This window comes from Grammomys surdaster, unplaced genomic scaffold (genome assembly GCF_004785775.1).
Source record: "Grammomys surdaster isolate TR1022 unplaced genomic scaffold, NIH_TR_1.0 66, whole genome shotgun sequence".
In the NCBI taxonomy this organism is placed as follows: Eukaryota; Metazoa; Chordata; class Mammalia; order Rodentia; family Muridae; genus Grammomys; species Grammomys surdaster.
The window spans coordinates 9728499-9747601 of record NW_021604568.1 but is presented as its reverse complement, the minus strand read 5'-3'; the positions used below and the strand labels follow the sequence as shown (position 1 = coordinate 9747601).

Sequence of the window (19103 nt, the reverse complement as noted above, 5' to 3'; positions counted from 1 at the left end):
ATTCATTTCTATATCTAAGCTGAGACAAACTTTGAACACAGTGCTTACATTGTTCATAGTCTTTCCTACACTCCTTGGAAACTGGTTTCTCTTGAGGGTCTACCTACACCTGACAGATATGTTGTTTCTGGAAGTCTCTTGGCAGAAACGAGATTTGACATTCTGTCCGAGTAGGGGAGACATAAACGGAATGTTGATAAGAAGGTAGGAACAAAGTCACAACTTGAACGAATGCCTTTGGCTTTTAGAACCAGGTTCAGACCTTACAGAGCCACTGAGAGAGTTAGAAAGGTTTGTATAAATAAGCGTCATGTGGGATTGGATTAGAGGCGCTGTGTTTGGAATGGACTGTAACTCACTCACACTGCTCTCCACCCCCAGTTCCGTCAGCTCTCTACACACCTACGTCTATTTGTATTGTAAGGCTTAAATCTATGCCAGCATGTGTGTGACAAATGCCTAGAAGCCTTTGCCTCCTTACCACCTCCCATGTCCGGACTCATCTATTTTTATGTCTCTTTCTGACGATGGTGATTATAGCTATCTTCAGCCTCATCTTCCTCATCCATACTGACTTTTATGAGTAGGTTCTTAATGCCATGATGTTGTCATCATTACTGATCCCAGGAAAGAAACTGCACATGTCAGGTGCTCCACAGACTTTACTTTTAAAAATAATCAGGTGCATAATTCATAACCTGTAGAAATTTATATTTGTGAGCCAGTCTCCATGACTACTCTAGCTGAACACCTGGCTGGTGGAGACTTCCATTATTTTATCCAATAGGCATCTAGAGAAAAACATTTCTCTCTTTTTATTCCTTATTCTGGATATATTAATGCATATTTATTTGTGCATTGAGAATGGACAGCTTGAGGAAAAATCACACCCATGTTCTTTGGAGTTTGATGTCTCAGAATAAGGGAAGGAGTAATGATGAACAGGGGAGTCAACCTCTGATACTGAAAAAAGCTTGAATCAAGTATAACTTACTACTCCTGGCTTGCTGCTCTGTATCATATATTTTCAAGACGGAATTTCATTGTAAGAAGTATTTGATGGCCATTTACTAAAGCTCGAAGTCTGATGCAAGCCATTTGATTTCTATTGGCCATTATAAAAGAATAAATCTGAACTATTAATTAAAAATCCCTAAAATGCATGCTTTGGTTTTGTTTGTTTTCATTGGTAACTTGGAGTTGTATACATTTCAGATGTACCGCTTTATTCTTCCAGTTTTTCTACCTTCTATGTCTCATTTGGCAATAATTTCCTTAAATGTATGGTCTAGGAGGGTAATATAAGACAAATTAGGTAGGACCCTTGCTTATTCTACACCAAAAATGTGTCTCCAAGCCAAGGTAGGAGAACTTTGCTACAGATTACCTGGTCCATAGCTTGACCACATTGCAGTTAAACTTAGAAACATCATAACAATAGAGATGTGAGAGGGCTCATTGTCTAGAATGAGGAATTCTTTGGGATCCTAAGGAACTGCTAATCTACATCTTACTTTTATAACAATGTCTCCAAATTGCACATATATAACCAGCTCTCTCACTGGTCTATACAATATTGTAAAGCGTTTCATAAACAGAAACCCATCTGCAACGAGGGAAGCTACCAGACACTCCCCTCCATCATTAAATCTGATTTACAGTTCTGGATACTTACTCAAATAGAGAAGAAAGGCTTGTGACACTCATGTAGCAATAAACATTAAAATATAATTTCTTGGCATGGGTAGAGGGAGCCTAATAGGCAGAATGGGCAGACAAGAGTGAGAGGAAGTTAGGTAATAAGTAAAATATATCTCCAAATATGGGATATGCTATGTCCATTATCAAGATAAGTGGCCAAGGGCAGGCAAGAGGTGTGTCTGGGAAGCTATTGCAAATGATTAAAATGTGAACGAGAATCTAAGTGGCAGGGTGAATTGAAAGGCTGGAAGCTGTATGAGAGTTAAGCAATGCTGTTCTCCACATGCAATTCATATGCTAATATGAGCAGAAATGCTACACCTACCTGTCCTTATTTACACCTGTATTTCATAGAGGCAAGGCTGTATTCTCAGTTTCGCTGTAGCTTCCTGGTCTCCTAGAGATTGGGACACATATGATTAAAATGTAAAGATCAAAAGCCAACATTTTGCAGAGGAAAAGCCTCAACACTCATATTAAATAAAGGAATACAAATAGCAGTGTTCCCATCCCTTCCTGTCCATTCATTGCCCCGTTCAAGAAATTACACTTAGAAAATCGTCCTTTGTCAAGGGCATATGTGCATTTTGTAATGAACTGTTACCTTGCCCTCTGCGGTGTTGCCAACTGACTTAAGCTCTTTTGCAGGTGCAATACAAAGATATCACAGGAACATTAGAGGACTGACGTTTCCGGTTCAGTCACTAATATTGATTAGGTTAGGAGGGAAGGGTTAGGGCGGGCAACAAAGTGTAGCTTTCAGCCTAGATCATGACACTATGTGAATTCTGCTCTCCAGCTCCATCTTGGTAACGATGCTTTCCATGTGAGGGAACAGAAGCCCCAGGCAGGATGTTGTAGAAAGTACAATGTAATCGAAGCCACAGCATAATCGATGCAGATGCCAAATTGTTGCTGTGGAGCGCTCAACTGTAAAGTGAAATAAATTGTTGCAATAACATTTTCCACTTAGAGATGAAATTAGCACTAGTGAAATTCTTCCACAGTCAATAAATTTATTTGCCTCTTTACTCTCTGATTGCCCAGTTATTATTTACAAGTAAGTCATTTATGAGTAAAGCCATGATAATAGTATTTTTATTCCCTTCTACTTTTTCTAAAATTAAATACATTTTCCTCTTTAAACAACCAGGTTGTTTCAGAGTAGCTTTTGACAGTTATTTAATCACTGTGGTGCTATCATAAATAATAACAGGTGCCAAGAGGCATAAATATATCATCCCCTCCAATGGGATTAAATGGCTGTGACACCTTCATATGCATATATGCATATATGCATATATGCATATATATGTATATATATGCGCTACACCCACCTCTCCTTATTATCACCTGTATTTCATAGATGCAAGGCTTTATTCTCAGAGTGAATATATATATATATATATATATATATATATATATATATATTGAAAAAACATTTCAGCTTGCAATAGATTATTGGTTGGTTATTTTAAGGAAGTTATCTTCATTCAGATAGTCAAGTTCTTTCCTGGCATTAACTGGCCCTCCATAAGCATGATCCCAGCACTATTTGAATCAGGTAGGGTGACACACACCAGTAATTCCAGCACTCCGAAGATGAGGTTGGCTGATCATGGTTCAGAAATCCTCACAGGGCAAAGGGACTGACTTTTATGGAGTGTGTGTGAAGGACAAAGAAAATATGTGACTTGCTGGGGAGCCACTGGTTTACCGGATCATTCCCAGGTAAAGCCCTTGGGTAGAAATTAGTAGGCAGCATTGGATTGGGTGGGTTTAAGGGCTTTTTTTTCTTTTCTATTAGAATATCACCACTTAAAATGATCAGGAGTTTGGTAGTTTATATGAAAATCTGTTGGATATATGCTACTGGATGTCCCTCAATCCATTGCTTACCAACTAGCCGTGAGAACTAGAGGAAGCCTTATGATGCCCATGATTACGACTGTAGATGAACTGAAGGGGAAGCCTTGATCCAAGCTAGGGTGCACTGCAAACGGAAGCCATTCTGCCCACTTTTCATTCTAAAATTCTTTTCCATAGCATTGCCATATCACCTCAATCCTTCTAGATGTCAACCCAACTGAATCTAGAATTATCTGGGCACAAGCTTCTGGCCATGCTTTTGAGGAGTTGTGTAGATTAGTAAGGTTAACTGAGGTGTGAAGATCCACCTAAACAGTAAGTGCATTGTACCATTTCATGGGTTGATACTCTAAACTTAATAAAAAGGATAAAATGATTTGAGCACCAGAATTCATTGCTGTCTTATGACTGTAAATCCAATGTGACCAGTATCTTTCTGTTCTTATCACCACGCCTTCCTCACTGGGGTCAACACTCCCTAGCACAGGTAGCCAAAACACACCTTTGGTCTTTAAGTTGCGTTGGTGAGAAATTTTGTTGCAGCAATGTATAAAGTAAGTAGTATGCCCTCAACAGATTCCTCTAAATATTTGGCTTCCACAATTTGTATATTTCAAGTATTAAATATAAAGCCTTGGGTGTGCCTCAGAGACAGGAAAGAAAAGAACTGAATATCAAAGTAGAGTATGCTGGCTTCTGCAACTTCTTGATAAAAGTAATATTGGAGGAGAAAAGTCAAGCAAGCCTCTTCCTGAACCGTACCTACATTTAAAAAGGCTCTGTGGTTGATTAAATGTATGAAAAGTCATGGACTGGCTAAACATGTTTCTGTCCTGCAGGACTGGATACATTTTATACACTGATGTGCACCAAGAATGGCCAGGTGGGGGGATAGTAAAGGTTCCATTGCCCAAACTGACTGCACTGAAAAACTCTTTCCTAATCTTTCAGAACTGTCTCTGTCTCTGTCTCTATCTCTGTCTCAAGAATGTACTTTCAAGAATATGAAGTTATTAATAGGACAGCATAAAATGTCACCCACATCTGCTGTACCCTGTTCTTCATAGTCAGTTTCATCTGTTGACTTTCCACAACTGTGTCAAAGCAGAGATTATTTTCATTTGCCTTTTTCAGATAAAGAATCCAAGCTTGAATCAATTCAGTTAGCCCCAAACCTAAGCCCAAGTGTGGAGTTTTGGATATGTGATGCTCTCACATGCAGATCTGTGGCTATGACTTTGACATTTTCCGTAGGTCAATCACTTTTATGGATGTGGTAACACTCTATTACTATAATCAACTCAGATTATATTCAATTCTGATGAATAGAATACAATAATTCAAAGCATCACCAAGTCCCTCACAGGCTTTTAGCAATGGTGTGTGAGCAGAGGCTTCGGGTATTCAGTCACCTGGAGTAATGCTTGTATCCACGTTAAACACTGTGCATCTATAATGGCAAAAACTTTCTCTGAATTTTTCTCCCTCACATCTACCTTGTTGAAGCTGAAACTGTGGAGGAATTAATTTATGCTAATTCCTCACAAAAAGCTCAGATCCATTTATCAACAGTTTCCATTCCTCAGCAAAGCATACAAACACACCTAAATATTGGGGAAATTAAGATATGCAGACCTTGCTGTATGAATAGCAATAGACAGCTTTATGTGCAGGCACAGATCAACAAGCAGAAGTCAAACAAGGAACACCAAGGGCAGTGGCACTCAGTCTCCCCCTGCTGTTGGCTGTGTGCTGCTCCCCTACCTCCCCGAAGTGACTAATAGATGCACAGAAGTAGGTAGAATGGATAGCACATTCTAGAGCCCAAACTACAGAAACTAACAATCTCCGAAAAATGTGACAATTACTCAACAATATTAATGGTGCCCCTTTAAGAATAATGATCTGGGTGAATGATATAAGATTGGAAAATTCAACCAGAAGGGATGAAAGCAATGGTAGGTGGAAGCAAAGATAAGGGAAATAGTTTCCAGGTGTGTCTGTGCGTGTGCGAGTAAGAACAGGGTTAAGGTAATTTCCTCATATTATTTTCCATGTATTTCAAATTTACACCAGGTTTAGTGGCACATACCAGTAATCCTTGCACTCAGGAAGTAGGTAGAGGCAGCCAGATCTCTGTGAGTTTGAGACCAGCCTGGTCTGCATAGTAAATTTCAGGACATCCAGGGCTGTGTCGATTCTGTCTCAACAGAAAAAAATATTGACAACAAAAATCGCCAACTGTTACCCATTCAAAAAACGTCTGGGGTTTTCTTGGCTGCACCCCTCATATCCTGCTTGAGCTGCAGGGGCCTTCTGCTTAGTTTGCAGACTTTAACTTTATTCTTGCTTCTGACTATCCTCAGCATCCATGGCCCCTCTGGATCACAATTTGTTCATTGGCAAATTAATGGTTTACTTTAGGTAACCTTTACTGTATGTTCTTATCCATTTCATCTGATACTGATGTCGAGATAACAAAGAATGATGGGATGGGAAATCAGAGTTACTTCAAAACAAAAAGTACAGAGTAGTTGAGCTTGTGGGGATTGTATGCAAGTACAGAAATAACTCGATTGGTCCTGAGATGACAATTGCTTTATCATCTATTTTCTGTCTGTCTGTCTGTCTGTCTGTCTGTGTGTCTTCTCTTTCTCTCTCTGGCTCTTTCTCTGTCTGTCTCTGTCTCTCTCTCTCCCTCTCTCTCTCTCTCTCTCTCTCTCTCTCTTTCTCTCTCTGTCTCTCTCTCTGTGTCTCTCTGTCTCTCTGTCTGTCTCTCTCTGTCAGTCTCTGTCTCTCTGTCTCTCTCTCTCTCTGTCTCTCTCTCTCTGTCAGTCTCTGTCTCTCTGTCTCTCTCTGTCTCTGTCTCTCTCTCTCTGTCTCTCCCCCCCTCTCCCTCTCTCTCAGTCTCTCTCTCTCTCGTTCTCCCCTCTCTGTGTATGTGTGTTTGTTTGTCTATCTATGACCCACTTCTTCATACAAACATGTGTGTCTTCTCAAAATTTAAAAGGATATGAACTAGGATCCTAATGGCTCTTTTTAAATCATAACGTTTTAACTTGTGTCACCTGTGATTTTTCTTCCTATGCTGCCAGTTCTGCCTTAACTCCCTTCCTGAGAAATGTTTTCTTAAGTTTCTTGGCCTTTTATACAAGATGGGGCATATAAGCATTGTGGGTATTTGGGTGTGTTTGAATGACCCTTTTTACTAACCAGTTGAAGTTCTTTCTATAGAGTAGCCTTCAACTCAGAAATGAAGCTGCTTTTGTTTGTTGCATGTGGTTGACAGCCCCTATCTTCCATCTGTTAAAAATAGTCAAGACAATATTTGTAACAATGGAAAGTGTCCTCCTGTGATGTTCTCCCAATAGCAGCAGGCACTCAGTTGTACTTCTGGGTTTTGTTGACGGTAGCAAGAACTTCGCTTTTTTTTATTTTAATACAAAGCACAGTGACTTTGGGTGTTCTGCTGCACTTTGGCTGATCTGTCATGTCTCGCACCAGGACATGCTCAAACTGCATAGACGTACAGTGGAGAGAGAACAAGAGAGTTCCCTATAGTCAGTTTCTGCTACCAGCTTATCCTCCTGAATAAACTAAGCCCATTTCCTGAAAAAGAGGCTTCGACTTTTTACTTTGCACTGACTTTATAGTCATATGAATTACGTTCTCTGATATTAGCTGAAGTATAAGCTTTCAAAACACAGAGCAGATGCAACCATGGGTCTTGTCTGAGACCATTAATATTGTAGTCATTTACTCTTGAACTTTTTCTGCTTGGATGACCAGAGCATCACCCTCTTGGCTTTCAACAGGGAAAAGTCATAGAAAGGGTGCTTAAAGGTCACTTGCATTTCTGGGTATTGGGCTTTGCTTAAATTGATGGAAGGTAAAGGTCACACTGTCCATGCCTCCATAAGGTGCAGGTGAATTGTTTTCTGGCTTGAACTATACCACATTTGCTGAATGTCAGTTCTTGACATGGTAAAAATTAATTGCAAACAATCATTACAAGTGCAAGAGGTTTGACCCTGAGGAGTTGGGAAGAGATGTTTCCTAGAACTGCCAGGTAAAGAAAACTCAGAGGAGGGGGGTCTCATACATGCAGAGATTTGAGCTTTGTCTATGAGGAACTCCACGCACTTGAAGTGCTTAGATTTCCTAGGGTGAGGTAGCATGAATTATTGCATGGGACACCTCTCCCCCAGCATCAGGGAGGGTACTGACTTTTTAAAACAGTCACTTGATCATCAACTACCTAGGTCCAAAAACAACAGAAAAAAAATAAACATATAAACATGTCTGTGCTTTTCGGTTCTTCATCTTGCAACTACCAAGGTAGAGACAGAGCTAATTTATACTTCATGTGAACAGACACAGACACACACACAATTTTTATTTATGGTTTGACTGCTTTCTGTGCTTAGTGAGAAAAGCTTACATGCAAAGCATCGGTATAATAATAACAATGATGATGATGATAATAATAATAATAATAATAATAATTGCAATGCCAATCATCCTTGACTTAGACTATTTAAATGTACCATGTTTTTACCTCACAATAATGTGACACAGCCCTTCTGCTGTTCTATTTTAGTATAGTACTCAGTAAATTGCATAAAGCATTGAATGTTTTATTATAAAATAATATTGTTAATATGATTTTTACCTAACCAGGTGTAAGGCCAAGTAAGGGTTCTGAGCACATCTATGGTGGGTTTCACTAAGCTATATGGAGTAGGTTATATGTGTGACAGTTTCATCCCTATAGTGTCTTTTCATCAATATTTAAGCCCATCATTAATATGATTGATTAATAACAATGACAGCAGCAACACTAGAATAAAAGGAAATATTGATAAAGAGATTGATAAGCAGATATAACACAGCCATCCAGTGAAGTGTGCACTATGTTTCTTTAGCCACTTATGACACATTAAGATTAAAGAACCAGCCCAAGTCTGTACAGTTAGCAACGGGTTGACTAGATCCAGGGCCTCCTCTGTTTCCCCCTGTTCTATTTTAGTGCTTGGACAAACCAGCTAGGGCATTCTGAAGACTGGGGCACACTCAGATGCATGCTTAGCTGTGGACCATGTATCATGCCTGTGTATCCCTTGTGGTTTCCTGGAATTGACCAAGCTTGAGCTTGAACCATCTGGACCCGCTTAAGTCTCTGCTAATGTGTGTGCTTTGTTTCTCCCCAGCCCCACTGGTGGACCTCACTCCTACCCACAGCGGATCTGCCATGCTGATGTTGCTCTCAGTGGTATTTGTGGGGCTGGCCGTATTCGTCATCTACAAGTTTAAAAGGTGTGTGTTTCCTCTTCTGCCTCCTACCCCCCACTCACACCTCCCTCCTCTTTCAAACAGGTTCAGAAGCAATAAATCACAGTGAAACTCACCTCTGGTACAGGGCAGTGATGCTTTCTGTTAATGTTTTAGGAAAATCCCGGGGATTAATGTTTATGCCCAGATGCAAAATGAGAAAGAACAAGAGCTGATCAATCCAGTCAGCCACACTGAAAGCAGGCCCAGTGTCCCTCACCCTGACCTCAGGAGACCTGGCCAGCTTGTAGATGAGAAGGTGGAATCCCAGCTCCTAGGTAAATGATGCCCGGTGGCCATCAACTGCCCAGGCTGAGTAGTCAACTAACCTGCCCTCTAACCCCTTTCTGGCTTGACGCAATGACTTTTTTCTGCTCTAACTTTCTTGAGAGAAAAAGCTAAGATGCCCCTTTCTTGCTACTTTTTAGCTTTATATTTTCATTAAATTTCCCACCTCCCCACCCCCTTTAAAAAAATCTCTTTCTTAAACACTAAGCTTTCACTAAATGTCATTTAAGGATGAAAAGCTTCAGAGTCTAGGGGAGGTGGGTAGAAATGCAGACAGTAAAGAGGGTGTGGATTGTTGTGAATAAAACATACAAGTCTGTACTATTCTGAGACTAAATTGCTTTAGAATACCAGAAGAGCCAGCAATAAGGTGATGGGCTAACTCAACTGTAGGGAGGTCTTTTGTTTTGTTTTGTTTTGTTTTTTGTTAGTCCAGTGGCTGTCTTGAAACTATCACCCTGGAAATGTGGAAATGGAGAACCTGATTCTAGGAAAATCATGCTGTTTACAGAATATTTAGGATTTGGGGATGCTGAGAGCCCAGTTGGAGAAGTAGACTACGGAGGGTCAGACAGATGCCTTTCTCTGTTTTGACAAGAAGTTTTGGTATCAGATGTCAGTGCAGCTTTGTTTAACCTATGATCTAAGCACAAGAGCCTGATACCTAGCTGGAGTAAGCCTGAAGCTCAATTGCTAAATCTTACAATTATTACAGAAGTTATTGACAACGTAGCAAACTCAGGGAGTTGGTATGGTGGATTCCTTTCCCTCCGATGGCCCTGCTGACTGTGGCTGACTGAGATGGAGAAACTCTATGATACTCCATGCTTCGTGCTAATGCCATGATGCCAGCTCACCGAGAAGGCCTTTATAGGAAAGATTTTTAATCTGTTACTTGGGGAAAAAAATTGTTTGCAAATGAAAAGAGAATTCTCTCTTTAAGTGCACCTGAGAAAGGTCTGTGGCTGTATTAGAGGAAGTTTAAATGCAACGAGTAACACTAGCCAGAGATAATAATAACAACTGCAGCCACATCTGGTGTCCAATTTTCACAGTTCATTTTCTTCCATTTGGTGGAGACAGGGTGATAAAAACACACAATAGCTTGGGGTTAAAATGTATAGAAGCTTTTCTGCCTTCCTGTCCAGAGTAGCACCATGCACTCTGTCTGTTCCCTTCTAAAGTATCTCAAATGCCGCATAATTTAGGAGTCCTTTGGTTCTCTGTCTCTATTTCTATGTGGTATGAATCACTGTGGCTGTTTATTAAAGCAGCAATTCCTCCTTCGCTCTGAACATTTCGTAGCACATTGCAGTCTCTGACACAGTTCCATTTCCAGTGTCATTAAGTAAGTAAGTGTTACCACGTTTTCTCTTAGGAGAGTAGCTTTACCCTCCCCTCCCTCCCCTTCTACTCAACCTGGTGACTCATCTCTCCGATTGCAAAGACCAAGACAAGCCACTCCACCTGCATCGCCAAAGCGGGGATCTGCTGGGGCACAGTTTGCAATTTAAGGAAAACTCCCAAAGGCTACAGGAGAACTGCTGATCAGAAAAGAGTTCACTCTTGTCAAGCGCATCATCCTTCATGACCACTAACTTTATGTTTTTTTTTCTTCTGTTGTTCTGTTTCCTATTTTGCCAGGAAGTATTTCCATAGTTGCTGAGAATCAAAGCACAAAAGAAATCCTTACCTATGTAAATGTTTGAATGGAGGACGCCATTAACAAACAAACAAACAATAAAAATAAAAACAATCAAAATCCAAAATAACAAGCAAACACTCACTGCATCGAGACTTTTAAATTCTTCAGACACAGACAACAAGGGTTTTTAGCTTTAAGCCTGTGCATGTGGACAATACCTTGAGAACATGTTTGGAGGGGCAGTGTACAGGTGCTCTATTTTAATGGAAAACACTCCCCTCCCTCTCTCTTCTCTTTTTCTGATCGGTCGTGTTTGTAGAACATTCATAACATATACAGGCCAAGGAAATCTGCATGTACTTTTGGAAATATTCTTGGCTCTAGACGTAACAGTTATTTTAGTCCTAGGGGCTGATGGTGGACTAGCCATCCCCAGCCTCTTCCTAAAACACAAAAACATGCACAGGACTCTGAAGCCCTGAGCTGCTTCTCTGTGTTCTTTAGTGTTACATTTCCTTTCTAAGTTAGTGTTAGTGGCTCAGTTGGTCAGCAACGACTACTGGCTGCTTTCTCTCCATTTTCTGTGGCCACAGGGACAAAGATGCTAGTTAAAGATCCATAACCACGTTTGCAGGTTTGATAGGAACAGAAGAGAGACTAGGAAGCAAAGTGGATCAGGAATAGACCTTTGTTTCCTGCTCGACTTTTCTCCTTGCAGCTTTCTCTACTAGTACCCCAAGGAATGTAAAAATAAAGACAAAAACAAATGGGATTTTTTTCCCAGTACTTACATGGTACCCTACCTTCCCATTTGATTGTCCTCCATGTGTGAACATGTTCTCTGGACATCATTTAGTCTTTTCTCTTCCCTGTTCTCTACTATCTTTTGACTCCTCTCTCTTTTTCTGCTCAAATGTGTTGCTAGATTTTGGATATTAAATCTATTTCCTAAAACTGGCCCAGCCTACACCAATCCTGACTCCTTCTTTCACAAATCTTTAGCTCTATCAATTTTGTACACTCTCAAGCATGCCAGCCTCCCTGTGCTCTGGCCAGGCTGCACCCTGCCCAGCTGGCTCCAGTTACATTTCCCCTCTGCCTCCTCCTCAAAAAACTTTCTTTGCCAAATACCTCTGGTTTTCCCACCTGGAAACATATACTGTGTGTAAAAGAGTTTATACATCCCTAGTAATCCAATCCTGGACATGTGCTTTGGACAGGAAAACAAAGAGATGAACAGTGGTAGTTTGTGTATTAACAAAAAAAAAATCTTATGTGGTCCAATTCTAGAAGTTTCTCTTCAGAAATGTTTTGAAAGTGTGACTATACTGGAAGGTAATTACTTCTGTGATAGTTGCTGTTATCTGATATTTCCAATCTAGATTAACCATATTTGTAAAATAAAACTGATTTTTAACCACAAGGAGAAACAGGCAAATTGACATAATATATTGAAAAAAACCATATAAATCGGTCTTCTCATATATTTGAATGAGAACTTGACCGTTTAAGATGATTTCACTGATTTCATGTATGTACTCTGATCTTTGATTGTCACGGTACTGATAAAGAAAAAAGTCAATATAAATGGAAGGGTAGCTGCTTACATCAAAGTAAGTCTCACAACCTTCAGGGCTACAAAGCAAAAGAAAGCCAGTTTCCCTAGAGGAATAAGGAAAGAGGTCCCAGAAAAAGAAGCAAGGATCCTTCTGAAGTTCTAGTGACTGAGGTTTCTTCACTTCTGTGAACTAGAAAAAGCCCAATCTCAAGTTGGGATGAAAGCTATTCTAGTAAACCACTTCGAGAAACTACTCTCCCTATTGGCTAGGTCCCAAAGCCAACAACAGGGTATTGTGTCAAGGGCCTTGGTGTAGTCCAATGATCAGTCTTTCCCTTGAATGGCTAATTCAGTGATCAGCACTTGCCTTGTATGACTGAGGCAAGGGAAAAGTAGGAAAGCTGATGTCAGAGGTTAATCAAGCAGAAGGCTTTATGGTAGAGAGTGTCCTGTGTGAATTTATATGGTCAATTTTGCCTGGGCACATAATCAATCAATTCTCAACTTGCCAGGCTTCCAATCTCATAGGAAACATCTTTATTGATTATTCTCTTCAGTTGGAGTCTTCCATATTAAGTTTGGAAGACGAAAGTATTTGGAAACCAAAATAGATCCACTCAAACCAGCACAGGGAATCCTTAACATTGCAGTTCAGTTGACTCTAATTAAAAAATCATTATAAAAAAACAAACAACATTCTTGATCTAGCACAGTGCCTTGCCTAAAATAATATTGTGAAAATTTGTTTGTCAATAAAAGGACAAAGGGTGATCGAAGAGACATAGGGAAGGAGGGTCTGTAAGTCTTCAGGTAAAATAGAGATGGGCATGAAAATCCTGGCATCCTGGACAGCACCTAAAGTGCTCACCTCTTGATTCAGCTCTCCAGTGTCCTCATGTGCCTCTGCTCAAAGCTCCCTCCCACCTGTATGCTTCGGTGGTTGGTGAGGCAAAGTACCGCTCAGAGAGGACCTCCAAACTCCTATAAAAGTGTGAGGCTTAGGACAAGACTATCACTGTCACATACGCTTGCTTAAATGCAGATTCAAACCAGGCTAAAACAGACCCTGCTATTTTGGAAATTCTGGAGAAATCAATAGTATTATTTTTGTTTATGAATCATAGCTGTCCCAACCAAGTGTTTCACCAAGCCATCCAAGTGATGGTGATACGTGCTCAAGTTTCAGAACCACCATACCAGGCCTTTCGGCCAAATCCCAACAAGAAAGGAGCATGTAGAATCTACAAGTGGGATGGAACCAAGTGCCTATCTCTCACTTCTAGCAGGTGCAAACACAATGAGATGTTTGGTGGACTTAAAGCCAAAGGAATGTAGGGAGGAATTTCTAGAAGGTAAGATTCAGGGCAAGCTACAAATTGGATACTGCAACCTTTCTTAAAAGCCCAGAGGGCAAACTGTGCACACTCTACCCTGAACTTCCCACCACCGGTTTCCCCTTGCCTTATTCTAATTGGATTTGCTGTCCAAATTGCAGAGGTTTGCTTTGCTTTTTCTTCAGAAGTTCCAAACAGCAACTTTGAAAGCAATGGGGTGCTTGGCAGCTGTTCTGTGCTTTCCAGGATTCCAACTGAGCATTGAAGCCCCTCATTTGCCAACTTATTTTTATAGGAAGCCAATTTAAAAAAAAAGAAAGTTTTCTTATAGTATTGGAACTACTTCTAATTTTAAAATGACTTTTTTGATGTATTTTTTTGTTAAAGACTATGTAGTGTAATGTATAATTGCTCCTTGTCTATTGCTTTTACAATCATATTTATTAAACAGATAATGTCTCTAAAGCCGTGGCCTCGCTGTGTTTATTTAATTCCAAAAGCATGGTTTAGATTTTTTTTTTTAAAAAGTAAAATGATGTAGTTACAAGATTTCACAAATGCTAACTGTGTCAGAATACATTGAACTCTTTACCCTCCTGTGTGTCACTCAGAGTCTCCTCTACTCCCTGAGTTCTATTTACACTCCAGTTAACTGGAGGATGTCCATCCCGTTACAACAGAACAGTGTTGCACTGGAAACTCACTCTAAAATGGTTACTTTGGAATGAGTGATAGGTTCTTTGCTATTAGTTTGATTTTTTTTTTTACACTATTACTAAGGAAAAGCAATTCAAAACTTTAGAGTTACCAAAGGACAGAACCTAGGGCATGCTGAGGGCTCCTAGGATAGGATGGAAAGGAATTTGCATTTGGAACTGGAGAAGGGGCTTCTACATCTGGCTGTTGCCAGGTGTGTGACCTTGGGCTAATTGTTTCAACATCCACAAGCTGCAGTGGCTGTCTACATTTTAGGAGGAAGAAGCTGACCTCTTCCAGTTTTTTTGTTGTCAGTGGGCAAGGTATTCTCAAAAGAACCAACAGGTGGTTGAAAATTCATAGAAGAAAGGAACAGGAACTAGATCCAAACATTTCCAGCCACTTGGCTTTCCTTCATAATTGAAATCTCATTGGATACATGTTGTTCTTTATATTCTGTCTCCAAACACTAAACTATCCTTTGCCTTCCTATTGAGGTTAGAATGGCTGTGCTAATTAGCCTAGTTTCAGAATGCATGGGAGTCTTGACTATTTTTAGCCTGCCTTTAACCTCCTAAATTAAGTACTCTGCTCCCTCTTTCCTTTACAGGCCAGAAACTGCGCTGTCCCATCTCCTTAGGGATGGTCTGTCTCTCATGTCAGTCAGGGTGAAATCAAAAAGCAGAAAATGTCTCTAGGTAATTGACACAGAAGTGGTTAAACACGGGATTTGTTGCTTAAGTAACAGAAGGGCGAACATACCAGCAAAGAGCAGACAAACCTCCAGAGGAATCCCTGAATTTTCCAAAGCTGGAGGGACACAGGCATCAAAAAAGTTCTTGGGCCAGGACAAGTGAATTGAAGCTGAATTTGCAGCACCTAGATCTGGCTGGAGCTGGAGCCATGGAGGAAGCAAAGCTAAGGCCATTGAGGCTGCCCAAGCAGAGGAGACTGGAAGAGATGGCCCTTTTCTTTCCTCTTCTCTTTGTGGGCACTAGAGGCCTTGCCATGCTGCTGATAAGACAGGGATTAGAAAGGGGAACATAAGGAATGAATCTGAAAAAACAGAGCAGTAAGTGGTACAACACCCCTGCTAAGCTTTCAGCCTAGATCAAATGGCGAAAGCTCCCCTGGCCCCAACACAGATTAAATGGCTGTTCCCTTCTCTGGCTTGTTTGTCATGCTGACATATTTAGATAGTAGATATCATGTTAGTATGAACAGATCCTGTTATACCTTTCTTCCCACTTTGCTCATTGAAGCAAAGACCTCTCTTTCAGCTTCTTCTTTACATTTCTCCAGCATCTAGCACTGGACATTGCCATTAGGGGGCACTAGATAAATGTATGATGAAACTCAACCCTTAAGTTTTAGCTTAGCATTATCAGTAAGTCCATTTTATTTAGCACTGCTCTCTGAGGTGGCTTCACAGGGCAAATCTAACTCAGTCAGCACCTCTATTTACGTGTCCAATTGCTGTTTGTCAAGAATCAACACCTCCCTGCTCTTCTTCTGGGCTAGTTCTCAAGCTGCTGTGTTCAAGGAGCTATTCTTAGACATTAATTTAAGTAAAATAATTGCTGTTTAGAAAAAAAAGGAAGACAAGAAGCTAGCTAGAAAGTGAAATAAAAAGCAAAGCCCTAAATTTGGATTCTGAATGATCAATAATTTGTTTGCTTCTTTCCTAAGGAAATAATAGAAATGAGTGTTTGAAAATTCATATTGGAAACTGGCAAGGTAACTTTATAGGGTAGGTGTGTTTGTTGCACAGCAAGACCGTGACCTGAGTTCACTCCACTGATCCCACAAGGTGGCAGAAGTGAACTGACTCCCAAGAATAGTGCTCTGAGCTCCACACGTTCGCAAGTACACAGGCATTTGTGCACGTGCGCGTGCACACATACTATACAACTGTTGTTTTTAAATCCACATTTAAAGAAAAAATGCAGGTTTGAGTGTTGCTTGCATAAGAGAATCCCAAAATAATTTCAGGTGGAAAAATTTCAATAGAATGGCTGGCTATTGCAAATGTTACATACCGTGCTAGGAATCTGTGGTTTACAGAGTATAGATATGAGTTGATCTATGTGTGCAGACACGGCTATAGACAGGGATAACACAGCTGCCAATAAGGCTGATATTGTATAGCTACCTCCATAGAATATGCATGCCAATGGGGATTGTAAATAAATTATATGTCACTGTCACATATATTGCTATTTTACATATAGGATAGTTTCAAGACACTGAAATATAAAAATAAAACATGACAGGCATCAGAGTGACAGCAGCAGGAATCAGGGTGAGGTGTGTTTGCCTTCAGAAGCAAAAATGTCTATGTGTCCCAGGAATACTTCTCTTGGAGCTGAAAGGCTAAAAACTAGAGTATCTGTTGGGATGAAAAGTGCATTGCCCCAGTTTCCAAAGTTAATCTTAGGACCACCCAGAAAACAAAAACAACTAGAAATGTAACAGAAACAGTCGATGGCATGGAAAGATTGACTTCCTGTGCTTGTGCTCAAGAGTTTTCCCCAGTAAATTCTATAGAGGAAAAAACAGTTGGTTTTATTAAGAAGCATGTGTGTCCAAAAAAAAGAAAGAAAGAGAGAGAGAGAGAGAGAGAGAGAGAGAGAGAGAGAGAGAGAGAGAGAGGAAGGAAGGAAGGAAGGAAGGAAGAAAAGAAAAATAGCAAGAATAAAACCTAATTAACAGGTAGTATCCCCATTAAAGCAGTAGGACACATTATTTTTCTGTTTTTATACAAAATAAGTAGCACCATAAATAGTACAGTTGGTAGTTTATGGTAATTTGATAGTTTATGGTAATTATGGTAGTAATCTGATTTGGTTTTGGCACTATACCTTTAATCCCAACTCTCTGAGGCAGGAGGATCGATCACTTGCGGCCTTAGTTACTTAAGGAAGTGACCCCATAAGCAAACCGAAGACGAAGCATTTGAACATATTAGCAGAACAGGAGAGGAGAAAATTAAAAGAATAAGAGAATCTTCATATCTACTGTCATTTCAGCCAGAGGCCCCTACATGATACTGGCAGCTTTGCTCACTTCCCCGCAGTGGAAGCAGCATACAGTTCATAGATTTTGCAGCCACTCACATTTGTCAACCTGACTCTGGTTCCAAGATTGTTAAACTATTGTCAGACTTCACTACGGAAGGTTTATGAAGCCCACATTTTCAGATTGTCTGTGAATGCCAAGACAGATGAAGAGGTTTTAAAGATAAGAATTTCAATATGTGCATGTTTGTGTACCTGCTTAAAACCTTGTTTACATGTTAACAACAGCTTTTAGGTGTAAAGAAAGATTTAATGAGTTCATACAAAGTAATTAAAGACATTGTGACAGAATCATATTTAACATAGATGGTTTCCATCAAAATTATTTTTCTAGAGGCTGGAGAGATCGCTCAGCAGTTAAGAACATTGGCTGTTCTTGCCGAGGACCCGGGTTCAATTCTCAGCACCAACAAGGTGGCTCACAAGCATCTGTAACTTCAGTTCCAAGAGATCCAACACCCTCTTCTGACCTCCATGGGCACCAAGAACACACGTGGTGCACAGATATACACCCAGGAAAAACACCCATACACATAAAATAAAAATAAAATGATTTTTCTAAAGTATTTAGAGGCAAAAGAAAATTTTTATGAGATGTGAAGAACAGAATTTAAAATGTCATGGGGTGAAATAATAGTTTGTATACAAAGCACAGGGCAGACAGCATCTCAGTGATAGAATTCTTACTTGCCTAAAATGCATATTATCCTGGATTCAAATGCTAGTACTGCCATAAAATGTGAATATGTATATATATATACACTTATAAATAAAGAAGACTGGATGAAAATCTAAAATATATTACCCCTTGTTATTTTTAATTTCCAAAACTATGGATGTTTTAATTCCCTTCATCTTTGAAATAAACATGGAGTCCTCATACACTTGGACTAAACCTATCTTAAATAGGCTATAAAAGGAATGCTTATAAGGAAACCTATATGCCTATTAAACCAATAATATAATTATCAACTGTGTATATAGTTTCTAGAATGATCACAGTTATTGAAGTGTGTAATTATTCGCTTTAAAAACTAAAAATTAAACAACTCTGAATGTCATTTTTATCAATTGAAATTCATACTGAGATGAAAATATTAATATGCTGTTTTTGTATCTGTAATCCATGAACTTTCTGAATATATTCTATTCATTTTTAATTAAATTTTTAGGTTATCATGCAAAGTAATGAGTTTCATTTTGACCTTTTCTCATATAGGTGTCATTACTCTTTGCTACCATTTGTTACCCTCATCCACTATAATGTACTTTGAAGGGTTCAAAACTCTTAAAACATATAATCTTACAATCTATATACACACAAACACACAAACACACACATACAGTCTTATAGAATATGAATAATAACATTTATAGCATAAAGATATGGTAATAATTTAAATAAAATTTTATTCCTTAATAGGTAGATATAAGTGCATACTTGTGCATTACTTAGGTACATTCACACATATGCAAAAGTTAACTCATATGTTACATATGAAAGGAAGTAACATTGATCTGTTATGGTACATAAACATACAGGAAGTGTGCTAGGATGGGACCTGGACCTATCACTTGCATTGCTTTGTTTATCCCAACCCAAG

General features: G+C 39.6%; 1 protein-coding gene across 4 annotated transcripts in view; it reads left to right on the top strand.

Annotated features, from left to right (window-relative positions):
• Positions 1-18684, top strand: part of Sorcs1 (sortilin related VPS10 domain containing receptor 1) — a 508764-nt gene extending 490080 nt beyond the window's left edge. Inside the window, exons 25-27 of one of the 4 annotated variants that reach the window (XM_028773180.1) lie at positions 8781-8886; positions 9019-9179; positions 10834-14191. In XM_028773180.1, the coding sequence (XP_028629013.1) occupies positions 8781-8886; positions 9019-9179; positions 10834-10898 (332 nt within the window). In that variant the 3' untranslated portion in view covers positions 10899-14191. Of the gene's footprint in view, positions 1-8780; positions 8887-9018; positions 9180-10567; positions 14192-17833 lie in introns of those variants that run through there. The other 3 variants (XM_028773174.1, XM_028773166.1, XM_028773182.1) reach the window with 3 other exon arrangements.
• Positions 18685-19103: the final 419 nt, after the last annotated feature.